Below are 17,616 nucleotides of genomic sequence, written 5' to 3'. Positions count from 1 at the left end.
TTTTAATATCACCAATTACAATCCTGATTTCTAAATGCCTCATAAAAAGTGATTTAGACATAAATAGGTAACCCAACACTTTCTATGTGGTAAAGGGTAAGATTTACTCCCACAACCTTTCCATGTTGGTTTCTGCCCGATTTTTCGAGTTTCTTAGTGACAAATACATTTGTACAATACTACTGAAGACTTTGATCATACACACAAAGCGATAGTTCACCCAAAAATTTTAATACAAAATATCTACGTACCCTTATGTAATTTCATACCTGTATAAATTTCTTTGTTATTAAAGATATTTCGACGAATGTTAGCAATTTTCACTTCAGGGACATCATTGACAACCATAGGAGGAAAAATTGAATGGTAGTCAGAGGTGCCCTGGAACTGTTTGTTTTACTAAATTCTTCAAAATATCTCGTTTTGTGTACAACAAAACAATAAACAGTAATAATTTTCTAATATGGTAGTGGATGATGTCCCAGAACTGAAAATTGCTAACATTCTTCCAAATATCTTTCTTTGTGTTCAACAGAAGTTGAAACAACCTGAGAGTGATTAAATGATGACGGTATTTGTATTTTTGGGTGAACTATCCCTTTACATTTACATTTACATTTAGGCATTTATCCAAAGCGACTTACATAGCATTATTCTATGCATTTATACATAGGTAACTATGCAGGTATATGCAACTATACATAACCTTTAACTATGCAGGACCATAAAGTTAGGTGCATTTTATAATTTTAAATAACATCATTTCGCACTGCGCACTGTCAGAACCAAGTTAAAATGCAATAAATCCCCTCTGCAAGTTACTGTAAATGTAGTGTACTTCACATGTGTTTTTTAATCTTTGTTTTAACAACCATATGCTTCAGTTAGAGTCAATTGTTTATACCAATGGCTGTGTTTAGAAGATGGGAGTGTGTTATAATTGCAGACTGAATAATGCGAGGTGGCTGTTAAACAGTTTTTAATGGTGTGGTTTGTTATAACAATAAAACTGTTGCTAATGTGATTGCCGTTTGTGATGAAGTGAGCTGTCAGGACCGAATTCACAGTGAGAGTGTTTAAATGAAAGATCTCGTACCAAACTCCCTCTGTAATTAGGGAGAGAGAGAGAGAGAGAGAGAGAGAGAGGTTTAACAGTCAGGGCAGATGGCTGTATAAAGTGAAGCGTTTCTCTGTCTGCCAGGTTTCTAATTGCAATGACAGCTTCTCATTAGCTGGTTGGTGGAAGCAGAGCTCTGTATGAACCCTGATGTGTATGACTGTCAGGCGCATTGAATCCAGCGCAAACACACACACATGGGGGTGGGGGGACTTCTTAAGTACCCAGAGTCTCATCTGCCTAACCACAACACTGACACACACACGCCTGGAGCTGTTCACTGCAAGTCTCATAGTGTCAAATACTGACACCTACAGGCGTTCACACTGTTTGGAAAAAATGAAGAGACACTGAAAGGAAGACAGAATGTATACTGTATACGTGTTTGTGTTTTTGCCCGGTAAGTGGGTGTACAGGTGTGTGAGTGTGAGTGTGTGTGTATGTGTGTTTCCTGCAGGCTGATTTGATTTGAGCAAACACGACTTGGTTAAAAGCCAAGACGGATTCTGATATCCACCAGCACCCAAGCAGAGCCGCACACCTGTGAACATTTGTCACCCCAGTCTGGCTGATTCATCTTTTGCTGAATTCACATCAATTAATGTGTGTGTGTGCGAAATTAATCATGGCAGAATAGTGAAGGCTGAAAGTTTATAAATGTTATATATACGGTTTCAGCGGAAGCAACGTTATTTGGGCAAAATTTAACTTGCAGTGGACCTCCGCAAAGAATCAATCACCGTCGAGTAGTTTTATGTAGTTCAGTATAGTTGATATAAAAAATAAACAATTATAACCTAACAGACCGAAAGTTAAGATTCGGGCGGCCGCGTGCGTCCTGTGAAATCGTGTATACTTTCAATTATTGCCCTTAGACAATTAGATACATTAGAAGTTAGCATTGCAATCACAAATATATCCAGATAACAAAACTTCACCAACATCTTGGCAGAGATTTGTAATTGTTGTAACATTTTGTGATTGTGTTATATTTGGAAAATAGTTGTTGAAAAAAATATAATAATAATGATGAGTTTAATGTATTACAGTCATGTCTTTGGAACGATCATGAATTAACAAAACACAACAGTGTATTAATAAATTAACAATAATAATATATGATATCAAGTTTTTGATTATATGTTTTATATATTTTTAATGTTAGCGAACTGAACCTTATAGCACCGTACCAATTGTTTGCTATTGATATCATATAAATTATGAGAACTATATTGAACAGATAAAATGCTGTTAACAATTTCTTTTATCTTTCAATTATTTTTTTATGTTGTAATATTTGGCAGAATTTTTGCAAAACCACACAATGTTTGTGAATATGGTAAGTTGTTCACTAAAAGCTTAAGTATTTCACTTATTGATGCACTTACAGATATTTGTGTTGTCATTTTAATTTCATGTAAAACATTGAAATAGTTTTTTCTAAGTATTATTTATGTCGCACGAGTCAGCATAACAGCCAGTCCTGCCCCACATTTCAAATGTTGTAACCACCATGGACGGACAGATGATGTTCAGACCCATTGTAGCCCAATATCGTCTGTGTATGTGTGTGTGTGCGTGCGTGTGTGTGTGTGTGTGTGTGTGTGTGTGTGTGTGTGTGTGTGTGTGTGTGTGTGTGTGTGTGTGTGTGTGTGTGTGTGTGTGCAGAGAGAAAACCACCCATGAGGTAGTCCTAACTTAAAGGATGGTGTATCTCACAGGGGTAGATCAATATCCCATCTGAGCCAAGAGTTCCTAGGGCAGGTTAACAATAACACCCTTAAATAAATATCAACCTGCGGAAAGACAGCAAGAACAGGAGAAAGGATGTGGTCACATAGGCCTATGTTGTCACCAGTTAGAAGTTCATCTACACAAGTTTTAACACGACACCAGCTACCTAATGTGTGTGTGGTGGAATATTGTTTTTGGTGTAAGGCTATTCCATTCCGATGAGAAAGTTTTTAGGACGGCTATAATCTCGCAAAGAAACCAGAGACGTTTTATTTCACTTTAATTAATCTTTTAATCCACAAACGCGCCAAGAATCCGGTGTTGGTTTGCGTTTACGGCATGTGAACTCTGTGTATCCTCTTCAGGAATAAAGCCGCAGCCAGAACGCACTCCTAAAACAATAGTCTGCCAAATTCCTGTGAAATGGAAAATATTTGCCTGAATAGTTTTTTCTCCCTGGGAAAAAAATAGGATTAGATTTGATTTTGGACATTTGATCACCATAAAATTGTCCCTGAACTCTGCAGAAAGGCCAAACTGATATTCAGAACTCCTCAGGATCCAGCAGGTACGATTAGAATGACTTACATGTTGCAATGAATGGAAAAAGGTGAGATTGAATAACACTGGATGTTTCATCTGCCCACACACACGCACACATGTGCCCTGCAGTGCAGAGAGTACAGCAGTATGTAGGGTAGGGGAGTTTATTTTTATCGGCCTCAGATGGGACCGTTCTTCTGCCCTCCCCTCCACGATCTCACTTTCCCTCTCTCAGATGTTTTTCCACAACAATAAATGAAGTGAAGAGAGTGGTTGGAAGAGGCTTTTGTCAAAACGATTTAAGTTTTTTATGCAGTATCTCTATCTTTTCTCCTGATGGAGGTCTGTTTGTGAGCTACTGTATGTAAACAGGTCAGGTTCAGATTATCAGCATGCCTAAAGCCTCTTCCTCCTGTGTGACGGCTGGTAGATTACCCACAATGCCAGGCAGGAGCCACCGTATGCTTCATCTTTGAAATTTCAACCAAAATGTTATTTTTATGCCTACCGTGACTCAGCTTAAAATGAAAATTCTGTCATCATTTACTCACCCTCATGGACTTTCATACCTGCATACATATTACTTTGTTCTGATGAACACAGAGAAAGTTATTCAGAAGAAAGGTCGCCATTTTCGGCTCTGGAACATCATTGACTACCATAGTAGGAAAAATTTAAGTTTTTGTTTTTCGAAATTGAACAAAAAAAGAACAGAAAAGATTCATTATTGTTTCCAACTATGGTAGTAGATGATGTCCCAGAACTCAAAGTTCTGGGACATCAGGGACATATATTTCTTTGTGTTTAGCAGGACAAATACATTTATACAGGTTTGGGATAACTATCCCTTTAACCATGATTTATTAAGAAATGCATTTTAATGATGTGCACTTGGTTGGAACGTTGAACTATGGGAGATTTGTTGTAGGAATCATCTTTGTAGAGAACTCTTAGATCAAGTGCTTTGCTCAAGGGCGAAATTATTGGTTCCCCAAGATAAAAAGTTGCTGTAGAATAATTTATTCAAATTCAAAGATACAGATTTAGAGATACATTTGTAGATTCATAGTAAATAAATGTAGTAGAATTCATAGATGCGTCCCCAGATGAAAAGATACTGTAGTGTAAGGTTCTGTTTACTATTTATTATAGCAAGTTGTAGTAAAATTCCGAGATACTTTAAAGTTGATATCAAGTTAAATGAAATACTAGAGTTTACTACAGTATATCAATTCTATTTTATTTCCTGAATAATTTTCTTTTCATTTTGCATTGTTTCAAAGCAGCTTTACATGTATACTGAAAGATGTGGCTTGAAAAGAAAATATATAGAACACATGCAATATCAAAGTATCACAATTATGTTAATATACTACAATGTACTGCATACTACAGTAATTTTTCATTCGGGCCTGTTTGAATCTTTACATTTGCTACATTTTTGAAAGTTGCTTCCACATCTGCTATGCGTCTGTCTGTTATGTTATTGAATTATTAGATTGTTTTATGTATTTACTCCAAGAAACGTTTCCACAAACGGTGCTTGTATTGAGATGGGTGTCCATGGGGGGATGGCTTAGTAATCACTATTAAGCATACTTGAGGTGCTTTCTAACCCTGTCATGATTTGTGGTCACATTTTGAAACTTTAAAATGAGTGCTCGAACCCTCGATTCTGAGAACCTGTTCCTCTGGGTGTTCTTACATAATCTGTTCAAGATAAATAACTCCAGGCGCTCTGAAGATTGCAGGTGTTGCAGTCACTACAGCTAACCTAAACTCAAACTTGCTATGAACATTTTAATTTGGGACACTTTAACTTTGCAGTTAGATCGTAAATCACACATTTTGTCCTACACGAGATTCTTCTGGTTGGAAACGTTGTGTTCTCAAATGATATTTGATTACCAAATCTAATGAGATACACGTCTCACACCCCAACCTGATAAAAGCTTGTTTACACACACAATGAACAGACTGATGATGTTCTACCTTTGGTATCTGATGTTTTAATACCCTGGCAACAGACGGGATCATAACAAAGGTGATTTACTAATGACTGTTTGGGACGTGCAGACAGATGCAACCAGACAGAACAAAATGGCACTTTACTTCATCAATTGATTTTTCAAAATAATGAAAACATGAATAAAAAATGTTTTTTTACTTCTAGGAATGATTTCATCAAAACGCTAAGACAACTCCTACACCCACACCGATATCTGTCCATCTCTCTGTCTGTGATTGTTAGAGAGTATTTTGCGTGTGTGTTTGTAATGTGAAGAATGGCTATAAATGTGAACCTGCTGTTTTATTAGACCTCTTCCCAGCCAAGTGAATTACGCAAGCAAACACTTGACCATTCAATAAGACAGATGTAATACTCTCAGGTGTCCGTTTGTTACACACACACTAAGAACAAATCAAATCAAATACACAATTCTACATCTATCTTATCTCAAAAGACACATTTTTAAAACATACGATATCTGGTTAAGATGATACATAGGTCACATCTTCCTCAAGTGATGTTACTGTAAGAGGCATTCTAAGTCTAAGTCTGTATTTATTAAAATCACTTTAAAATGCAACATTTTTATTATTACAATTTTTAGAATGTTTAATATTTGACCTGGGTTTCTTTCTCTTTAAGATGTTTAAGATAAAGATGTGTGCTTCTCTAACCACAATGTATGTGTGTGTGTGTGTGTGTGTGCTTGTGTTAGACGCGTGTATTTTGTTTTCTGTGCGTGTGGAGTTGTGAGTCCATGTGTTTCTTGCATGTGGGTGAGTATTGCTTATAGTAAATATGTTTCATGTACAGCTGCTTTGTAACAATGAAATTTGAGTTGAGATGAGTTAAAGTTGTTTTTATTCACAGTGCCGAATGAAAACACTCAAGTCACTCCAAACTTGATTGAAAGACTCTCTTTCTCGCTTTCTCTCATTGACTTGAAATTCCTCTCAACCTGAATCTTAATCTGTTTGCCAATTTCTTTATCCTGTGCTTGCTTTATCATCTATTTCACTTCACTCTTTTATTCTTTGCTCTCTTGTACCACATCTTCTCTCAGGCTCCTCTGTCACATTCACTGCTGTTTTCATACAGCGAAATAATATAATGATGTCAATTTCACTAAACATATAGTTCAATCCGTTTTACATTAGATGACACAATGTCTTTCAAGTTCATGTATGTTAGCTTTGAGTTCTCTCCTAGAATAAACATTGCCTAAATTCAATACACATGGCTTTTTAAAGAACTACATAATAAAACCTGTTGTGTTGAACTTATAAAAACATTAAATGTTGGTTAAATGTGGCTGAACTGCTGGCCAGTGTAAACCCAAAAACCCCCAAAAAGTGTGTGGGTTGTGTGGATTCATGTTGTGGTAATCTGTCTGGAGTTCAGTGGAGCTTTGGCAGGACAGCCCAGAGTAGAGTCCTGGAGTAACCCAACTCTCTCTCATCCATTTGCATTATGGGTAACAAGGGTTTGGCGTCATTAAGCTCTGTGCTCTGTGGAGTGAAAGTGACAGAAAGAGATTCAGAGACAAGTAAATATCTCAGAACTTGTTCCTCTGTTGAATGTGTGTGTGTATGTGTGAACACAGCCAGCCTTTTCTACCTCACTTTATAGCCAAACTACACTAACCTTGAATTGCTAAGGGTCACTTTGTATGTCAGTGTCAGCATTATAACTATTGATGTTGAAGATGAGGTCGGAAAACATTAGGCTTTCAAAGTCTAGAGATAATTTCTGAAAGCTCAGCATATGCAGGTTAATGACACAATTTTTGTTTTTAAAGTTTGCGGGAGACCGTAATTCATTTGTACTGTACATTCATAAAATGTTGTTCACGTTGTCCCCACAGAAATGTTGGAGTCGAACAACTTGCTGACTTTTAACGGATTGGCCAACAGTTCTGCCTATCACACGTTTTTATTGGACGAGGAAAGAGGCCGACTCTTTGTGGGGTCAAAAGACCATGTCTTGTCCTTCGACTTGATTGACATCAACATGGACCAACAACTGGTAAGACAATAGGGATGGAACAACAATTGCATTATGGGAAACACACTTCAGACACACTTCACACTTGTCGTCTTTTTTGAAGCTCAGAGCATCTTTTCAAGTTGATGAAAGTTCAACTTTTCTGAAAAAATGCTCCACGTCAATCTCTTTTTTTTTTAAAGCTGACCAATGGCAAGTGAGTAGTGAGACCTGTCATTTCCATAACAACAAGACATTTCGACATTTCTGCACCACACAGCACTAGGCTAATCTTGCAGCTGTTGTTATAGAAACGGAAGATGCTAGGGGTGGGAATCGTTTGGTCCCTCACAAATCGATTCAGAATCGATTTTAAGGGTCATGATTTATATCAGAATCGATTCCAAAGGTCACGATTCGATTCAGAATTGATTCTTGATGTGCTAATTAGCATATTGCATATCATTACATCACATTAGTGCTCAGAGTCAGACTAGTGTTGGCACTTTGGTTGTATTTTAGTAGTCAGACATCAAAACAAGCCACATGTTGAACGGCAATCGCTTACTGCAGAGAGTAGATGCAGAGAAAAAACTATTGAAATTTATTTTGTTTATATCAAAGTTTAGTACAAAGGGGCTGAATGGTTTTCTCTTTCTATACTGCTCGAGTATACTATGCTGCTTTATCTTTGCGTGAAGTGTGTGCTGCTCCTCTCTCGTTGTTGACTTCCGCCTTTTAGGTTCTGATGACATCATGTTATTATATTTACTTTTACCGACATTTAAAAATGATTTATTTATTTATTTGTGAATCGATTTGAATCGCTAACCCCTAGATGACCAAAACCAAGTGTTCTTGTCGACTTTTTCTTGTCAAGTTGTTTTTCAATTTAGACCACCTACTGTACCTGTCATGCATGCTGGGCTGCGTCATAATAAAGAGAAAACACAAATATTTGTAGAGATCTGTCAAAAACAGGCAAATCCCAAACTAAATAGTCTTATTCATGTTTTTGTACACAAGTTTGAGCACATTCAACTTCTCTCAGAAGTCAGAAATGAATCAAGCGTAACATTGAACCTGAATTTAAAACAAATTTTATGCATACATTTTTTGTCTTTCTTTTAAACAGCAAATACAAAATTTATGAATAACAACAATAATTCTATTTAAGCATTAGAAATACTTCCATGTCAATTCGGGGTTACAATTACTGCTGGGTTAGCCAATGTTAGAATCATAAAAAATGACCAATACTGTTAGTTTAGGCCAGCTCACATTGGGTTGTGGTGCATGGACTAATAAATTTGTCATGCACTGTGGTTGTGTTGTCTAGAGGCAATGTCTGCTTTTCGACTAGACATCCCAATTTGATCAAATATACACAGTATTACAGTGACCTGGTACAGTATAACTATGTTTAAACTGTAAACCAGAGAATTTGCTATTTAAATGAACAAAGTTTCCATCTATGTCTTGTTCTCTCTTACAGACACACACATTTGAGCACACAAGGGGATCTGTTTCCACTGCGCAGTTTATGAATATTTCAGAGTAAATCTGTCACGCTGATCACATTGAGTTTGGCTGAAAGCTGCTCTCCATTCACCTGGATAAATAATGAACTAAATAAACGGAGCAGACAGGGTAAAACTGCAGCCCAGTTTAGCGTCTACTACACAACCAAATGACAACGCCACACAAAAAGATTTTAAATGTTATTATTAGTTCAATAGTTATTATTATTATTATCACAGTCTCATTGCTGAATTACAGTATATTGGTGTTGCGGTTCAAACTTTCTGTTTTAGCTAAATACAGTATGGGTGTAACAAAGTTTTATTGTGGCATTTGTTCTAACAAATAGCCACGTGTGTTCTGGAGATCATTTTAATGAAGTTTCCATGCTCGTGGATGGGAATATCTTACAGAGACGTTTCCATGTGGTCAGTTTGTCACGCTGTAAAGGAACAAAATGGCTCAACGTATTTAATTGTGAGTAACAGTACTATACTGTTGATGTCTAATGAAGGTCGCATGCGCATCTAAAAAAAGCCAACTTTCTTCCACCACACAAACTCTTTCTTTCTGTCTTTCTTGTCAAAGAGGGGAAAATTCAGAACTGTATACAGTTTTCTCTCAGTGTAAGTGTATATGGAGTTTATCCGGTCAGGACGCCATTTGACTCGTTTTCAGTCATGATATTGTCGCTCACCATGACAGCAAACCCAAAGAAAGCTGAGTTTTTTCCCAATCCGTTACCCTTTCCACCCTGAACACGTTTTACCCGACTGCCACAATGTGGTTGGAAAGTTATGTGTAGACCGTGGCTCATTTTAATAGCTAATATTGGTGTTAATATTGTAGTATACAGCTTAAGCCAAGCCAAAGATTTTGATTCCAACAGCAATCAAAACGCTTATACTGTTTCGTTCTCTCTCTCTCTCTCTTTATGATAGATATCATGGCCTCCTTCAACTTCTCGACGAGATGAATGCAAGTGGGCTGGTAAGGACGTCCAGGTACGTTTCTATTTTTACTCTTTTTGCTGTTCTCATTTTCTGTCCTTTCGACATCCGGGAGATGTGTCTGATAGACCTCACTACGAAACAGCACTGAATTGCTTGTTTGTCTAGGATGGCTTCTCCTCTGCTCCTTTTCATTCAAAACATCTCTCTTAGTAGCACATTCATGACCCTGCCTGTCAGCTTAAGTAAATAATTTTTTACATTATAAGTTAACGATATTTCTACATTATATCGTCCTATCTGGTGTAAAGAATATTTTGTGCCAATATAATCTTGATATCTTTCATTCTGTCTTGAGAGAGGCCAGGTCACAAATTTAAACCACAGTCAAACTAACGCTTGAAATCTAACTTTGATGCTCATTATCTCATGATCAGATTTTGAGACTTCAGCCTCATTTTTACAAACTAGGTCACATTTTTTGAAAGTGAGATATAATGTATATGTTTAATAGAACAGGAGAATGAGAGTATATTATTATTAGGGTTAGGATTATTGTGGACAGGCACTTTGCACAAGTAAAGTTTACACTGTCTTACAACAAAATTGGCCATGCACTGCAGACACATTACAGTTTAATGCTTTAAATGTGTTCACATGGTCAATGTGGCCAGCCTTAGATTTTTTGCTGCTTTTGGAGAGAGAGCTTTATAAATGCATTAAATCTATTTAGTGCATCTGTTTCTTTTATGCCAGTGAATGAGCAATAAAAACAAGGCTTTACATGAAATGTACCCTTTAATGAAAGGGAATTAATGCGGTGTTTGAGATGGATCCAAAAACAAGACACGCTTTGTTTTAGAAACCTCTCAGCAGAGTGAGTAAAGCTGTGCCTGTCTGTCATCTCCATTTTGCATTCACAAGCAAAGTCAAGGGTTCCTCTCACAAAACCAGCTTAGCACACGTCAAAGAAAGAATGAATAGAAACGAAATCACTGTATTGTGGCGACGACTGCGTTCAAGCGCTTTCCAGGCTTAACCGCCCGTTTGCTCTTATAAATTCCATTGCAGATACTGCCCAAGGCGTCGCCTCGAAATGTAGAGCCATGGCAACGGGCCCTCTGCCCTGTTAGCATCATAAAGAAACTATAAGGTTGGTTGGCTCTCAATGGCGCTTATTTGAATTGCAATAAAACGCATTGAGCGAGATTTCGATGTAAACATGGTCTCGCTGAATGCTGGGGTGCTGTGTGAAAGATGGCTTTTATGTGAAGTGAGGGATATCGCTGAATAGAGACACATTGACTGAAGCTTGTTCTATCAAAGAAAGGTTGACTCAAGCTTGTTTGAAGTGAAGTGGGACAATGTCAATTTAGCGCCCTTTTGAGGGCAGATGAAGACAGACCCTGTTGAAGGATCTCGGCTGCAATTTGTTAGAAACAAAGAGAAAGTGAGATCAATGCTTATTGAGATCAGGTCTTCACAAAAACCTCATTCATGTGGGCGCAGTTTTAGAAATTCAGAGATTAGTAGTGTCCTAGCAGCTGCAGATTTTGAAAAAATCGGTTAAAATAAGATTGAAATTGTGATACCATTTTCATAGTTTAGGGGTCAGTTTGGGGAAATGTTTCTCATGATCTTTAACCCTTTTGTTCTGCAGATGTATGCCAAATGCCTTAAGTTACTTAGGTTGCTTTAAGGCTGAACGGTGAAGAAAGTTATTATGACGAAGTAAGAGGCAAAAACAGAATACACCTTTAATATGGTTTTAAAACCAACTTAGGGTGAGACCACAAGATTCTACTTGATAAAATTTGATTTGATAGATTTTTATCAATTCTAGATCTAGATGCAAAGATAAAACACGAAGATGCCATAGAAGAACCATTTATGGCAACCATTTTTCTTTAAAGCACCATCTCTTTCTAACTAAAAGGTCGTTCTACGGCATCGGAAATCTTTTTGAAGCACCTTTGTGTAGTCTTTGTGTGTAACACAATATCCCACGTAAAAATGGGTTTATGATTAAAACTGGTTTCTAAATGTTAATTTGGTTGCAACTTTACTGTCAAACAAAGTTTAAGATCAGTTTTAAATATGTTATTAAAAAATCAGCAACACCTGCTGTTGCAGAAAAATAAGCAAACCTGTCTTGACAAATGCTCTGGAAAAAGCTGTGTAGTATAAATATAGTCTGGCCCCTGGTGCTGATGAAGTAACAAAAGTTGAAAAGGAAGCCAAAACTTTGAGTCATACTTTGTTGTGTCTTTGTGTACTCTTCTGCAAACCTTTACGACATAGATTGAGTCACTGCAATTTGTTCCAGGCAAGACTGAGACACGTGGCTGAGAAGCTCCTTGACACACACACATACACACGTATTTCTATAGGCAAAATCCCAGAAGCCACAGTAGAGCTGACAAACACAAACAGACATTCACACATCCACGTATACAGACTAACCCAAGAGTACAGACCACTGGGGACCTCAGGACGGCCATAACAGGACTTCCCTCTAAACAGCCTGCTGGAAAACAACTCCAGCTGTTGTAATATTGTCCTTTTAATAACGCAGATCGTAGCAGCGTGTAAGTCAGTTGTGTTGATGTGTGTGAGAGAGACATTAACATTGGTTACCTGCCTGAACATGAGTATCTGCCAAAACTATTAAGCAATAATTTCTATATCTGGGATGCACTAGTTACATATTTACTTATAAACTTACTTTGTTCACATGATTGTGTTAATGAGTTGAGAATTTTGTTAAGGTATAGAAAACTATTTTGTATACTGTCCTAAAATATGTCTTTAGATACTTCAAGGGATAGTATATAATTACGTTTTTATCATATTTTATCACCTGTATGACTTTCTTTCTTCTGCAGAACATAAAAAATATATTTTGAAGACCGTTGGTAAAGAAACAATATTAACCCCCATTAGCTTCCATTGTATGAATACAAGACATTCCTCGATATTTTGTGTTCCACATAAGAAAATAGTCATAGACATTTTTTGAACAGCATGAGCGAGAAAAAATTATGAATTTTATTTTTTTTAGTTACTGTATGTGATTTAGGAAATAACCCTGTGGATATAAGTGGATTTTAGGTATATGTTATTAACCATTTTGTCACGGAACAGGTGGTGAGAAGAACCCAAGTGCAGGCAGCAATACGGGGTAAAACAGGATTTAATAAATAAAAACCGCAAAATTACAAATAATACACCCACAATGGGGGGAAAACTGAACTGAGGCACAATACAAAAACAGAACGTAAAGACTTCAAAAAATACAAGGGAATACGAGCCAAGGTACAGGTAAGGAAACATGTACAGGTAAGGAAACATGTACAGCGCGGGAAACATATACAACCAACGAGCAACAAGACAATAAACAAATGGGTATATATATAGGGAAACTAACAAAGGAGATAACGATGGGCAGGTATGGGTAATAAGACACAGGAGGAAAGCTATACTAGAAACGAGAGGGGCGGGGCCAAATGACGAGACAGGAGAGAACGCATATTATGTTCTGATTGACAATATGTTTCTCTCCACATAAAACACGTGGGTCTGTCATGACTCTGCCCCTAGACCAGAAAATCAAGACAAGAGAAGGCAGAATCATGACAGAATCCCCCCCTTAATGAACGACTCCTGGCGTTGACCAAGGGAGCAACTAACAAGACAAGACAGACTGGGTAACAGACATAAACCAACAAAACATTGCAAACATGACTAGGGGCATACAAGAAATAATGACAAAAGGGTTGGGGTGAGACAATAAAAATAACAAACAAGGGAGGGGGGGGGGTGGAGGCAAAGAGTGCCTAGGGGGCAGTCCAAAAGGGAATGGATGGGGTGGAACAGTCTTAGGGGGAGTCATAGAGGCTCTAGGAGTCCCCTGCTGTGACACCGGCTGAAAGGCCGGCTGGAAGGCCGGCTGAGACACCGGCTGAGACACCGGCTGAGACACCGGCTGAGACACCGGCTGAGACACCGGCTGAGACACCGGCTGGAAGGCCGGCTGGAAGGCCGGTTGGAAGGCCGACTGAGACACCGGCTGGAAGGCCGGTTGGAAGGCCGGCTGAGACACCGGCTGGAAGGCCGGTTGGAAGGCCGGCTGAGACACCGGCTGGAAGGCCGGCTGAGACACCGGCTGGAAGGCCGGCTGAGACACCGGCTGGAAGGCCGGCTGAGACACCGGCTGGAAGGCCGGCTGAGACACCGGCTGGAAGGCCGGCTGAGACACCGGCTGGAAGGCCGGTTGGAAGGCCGGCTGAGGCTGAGACGCCCGCTGAAAGGCCACCGGGACCACCGGACTTGACCACCGGGACCACCGGACTTGACGGGACCACCGGGACCACCGGACTTGACGGGACCACCGGGACCACCGGACTTGACGGGACCACCGGGACCACCGGACTTGACGGGACCACCGGGACCACCGGACTTGACGGGACCACCGGGACCACCGGACTTGACGGGACCACCGGGACCACCGGACTTGACGGGACCACCGGGACCACCGGACTTGACGGGACCACCGGGACCACCGGACTTGACGGGACCACTGGGATTGACGGGACCACCGGGCTCGACGGGACCACCCTTCGAGCCGCCCTCCGTTGCCTCTTCTTCAGCAGAGCCCCCCGCCTGGAGGCCGGCTGCAGGAATGAAGAGAATGGGATGAGCGGCTCGGGATTGGAGGTCTCAAACGAGGACCCCCAGGATTCCCGTCTCCCTCGCTTGCCAGTGAGACTGGGCGGTTGTGGAGAGGCTGCAGAGGTTGGGGAGTGGTGCGTGGCGATGCCCACATTCCTGATCTGCAGAGGACCACTCTCTGGTATCGCAACCAGCGGAGATGAGTCAAAGGAGTTCGATGCGGTCGTGGACCACGAACGACCTGTGGCGGCATCCCACACAGCGTCGAAGTCCAACGGCCTCATCGCCCTCATCTCCGATCGAGAGAGTGGCTCTCTGAGACCGGTGTTAAACAGCACCGCCAGCTCCTCCTCCCCGAAGACGCCCTGTCCTGCGATGTCCAGGAACCTCTCCACATAATCATCCACAGTCTCACTTCCCTGGCGAAGGCTGCAGAGGCGGCGGGCCGAGCTAGACCGGCCAGTGTCCATGCTGCTGCTGGGTTCTGTCTTGGCTCGTTGGTTCTGTCACAGAACAGGTGGTGAGAAGAACCCAAGTGCAGGCAGCAATACGGGGTAAAACAGGATTTAATAAATAAAAACCGCAAAATTACAAATAATACACCCACAATGGGGGGAAAACTGAACTGAGGCACAATACAAAAAAAGAACGTAAAGACTTCAAAAAATACAAGGGAATACGAGCCAAGGTACAGGTAAGGAAACATGTACAGGTAAGGAAACATGTACAGGTAAGGAAACATGTACAGGTAAGGAAACATGTACAGGTAAGGAAACATGTACAGGTAAGGAAACATGTACAGGTAAGGAAACATGTACAGGTAAGGAAACATGTACAGGTAAGGAAACATGTACAGGTAAGGAAACATGTACAGGTAAGGAAACATGTACAGGTAAGGAAACATGTACAGGTAAGGAAACATGTACAGGTAAGGAAACATGTACAGGTAAGGAAACATGTACAGGTAAGGAAACATGTACAGGTAAGGAAACATGTACAGGTAAGGAAACATGTACAGCGCGGGAAACATATACAACCAACGAGCAACAAGACAATAAACAAATGGGTATATATATAGGGAAACTAACAAAGGAGATAACGATGGGCAGGTATGGTTAATAAGACACAGGAGGAAAGCTATACTAGAAACGAGAGGGGCGGGGCCAAATGACGAGACAGGAGAGAACGCATATTATGTTCTGATTGACAATATGTTTCTCTCCACATAAAACACGTGGGTCTGTCATGACTCTGCCCCTAGACCAGAAAATCAAGACAAGAGAAGGCAGAATCATGACACATTTTCTTCGCTATCATATTTTTACGTAATTATTGTCTTTCGTTTGCTTTAGATCCATTATCATGATGTACAGTCTATATATGTGCTATTTAAAATCTTTAAATTCAGAATGTGTCCCAGTATCAGTAAGTGATAAGCTGTGTCTGTAGGCTCTTGTTGACACAGATGGTTGTGTTTGTTTATTTGAGATCGCTGTGACGAACTAGAGACACATCACAGATTCAGTTTGCCTTTCTCTCTTAGAAATGCTTTCTGTCAAGTATGTTATTAAATGATTGGCTAAAAAACATGATTATAAATAAATGTTGACAGGTTCTTTGTCTTTTCTTCTGCAGAAGGAATGTTCAAACTTCATAAAGGTTCTGCAGTCGTTTAATCAGACGCACTTGTACGTGTGTGGAACAGGAGCTTTTCACCCCACCTGTACTTATGTAGAAGTGGGAAAGCGCCCAGAGGTAAATCCATCTCAACGTCAGTGTTTAATCCCATTTTGTTGCTCATTAACTCTATAAAATCAGCCTTATCACTCCCTCACCTCATTTAAGGCAAGACTTACTTCTATTGCTCATTTATTTGAACAGACAAGGAAGAAAGTGGCGATGATCACGCTTACAATTTTCATCTCTGCAGAAAAAATGTAAATGTTTTTGAAAAATGTAACATTTGACGCCTTAGATTGTTGATGAGATTCATGTTTTAACAACTCACATAAGATGACAATAAGAACAACATAAATATTCACATAAATCAATATAATTATTGTCAATATGCATCTTATGTATGCATCGTATAGGTGTGCATAGTGAGCATTGACATATACTTTTATGTACACACACAGACACAGTTTATGTAATGTAAAGGCGAAACAATTCATTGCAACAAATTATAACCCTTTCCCCCGCAGTACCTGTCCTGATCATCTTATTGTATTGCACCATTTGACATTTTACTTCTCAGTCAAAATAAATGTCTTCGTATCTTATATCTAGGACAACGTCTTTCAGCTGTCATCTGCACATTTTGAGAATGGCCGTGGAAAAAGCCCCTACGACCCCAAACTGCTCACTGCCTCCCTGCTGATCGGTAAGTGTATTTGACAGTGTTGTGGAGTTGAATAAGAACTGCTGATTTTTTAGTTGAACTGCGTGCTACGGTTACCTTTAACTCGAACGTACAGATGTAAACAAACCCATAACTCCAAATATATCATGTGAACATGAAATGTGTCTCATACTGTTTGAGCTATTTGGACATTGATGATGACAGATACTGTTACTTGACATTGCAAACTGAACAGGTAATGATAAAGAACAAACCCATTAGACTTTGGAAGAGGGGCCTGATACTAGTGGGTTGAGTTTTTTTTTTCACCTTGCACCTATAGCAACCATCCAGAGAGAGAGACAGAAGTAACATCTTCATTATGCTCCAAAACTCCATTGATGCTTTTGGCACTCCGAAAACGTAGACTTTAAACACAATATAAAACAAATCTGGTAAGCTAAAGACATTGAAAGATAAACTTTCGCAGTAAATCTGTGTTGTTTTGTTTTGCTTCGTGTGTTCCGAATGGAAACTCAACACCTTTGATTAATGGTCTCTCCAGAGGATGACCATTGCACACTGTTCCTCTGGTTTGTGCTCCACCTGCAGAGCCTCCAAGTGTTAAATCTCAGATTAAAGGTCACTCACTACACACACGCACAAACCCTCCGGTTCTCTCCCCATCTTTGACCGTGAAATTGCCTGAGTTTCGCCCTGTCACAGTTCTCTTGGATTGAACCCG

General features: G+C 39.6%; 1 protein-coding gene across 3 annotated transcripts in view; it reads left to right on the top strand.

The window, feature by feature from the left end:
- The window catches only part of sema3ab (sema domain, immunoglobulin domain (Ig), short basic domain, secreted, (semaphorin) 3Ab), a 75,807-nt gene that overhangs the window by 47,449 nt on the left and 10,742 nt on the right, over positions 1 to 17,616 (top strand). For 2 of the 3 annotated variants that reach the window (XM_079466413.1, XM_079466412.1), the window contains 4 exons: positions 7,270 to 7,430; positions 9,851 to 9,913; positions 16,166 to 16,285; positions 16,820 to 16,913. In XM_079466413.1, coding sequence (XP_079322539.1) covers positions 7,270 to 7,430; positions 9,851 to 9,913; positions 16,166 to 16,285; positions 16,820 to 16,913 — 438 coding nt within the window. Of the gene's footprint in view, positions 1 to 7,269; positions 7,431 to 9,850; positions 9,914 to 15,795; positions 15,856 to 16,165; positions 16,286 to 16,819; positions 16,914 to 17,616 lie in introns of those variants that run through there. The other variant, XM_079466414.1, reaches the window with a different exon arrangement.

This window comes from Barbatula barbatula, assembly GCF_947034865.1.
Source record: "Barbatula barbatula genome assembly, chromosome: 10".
Classification (NCBI taxonomy): domain Eukaryota; kingdom Metazoa; phylum Chordata; class Actinopteri; order Cypriniformes; family Nemacheilidae; genus Barbatula; species Barbatula barbatula.
This window is presented reverse-complemented; position numbering and strand designations above follow the sequence as displayed.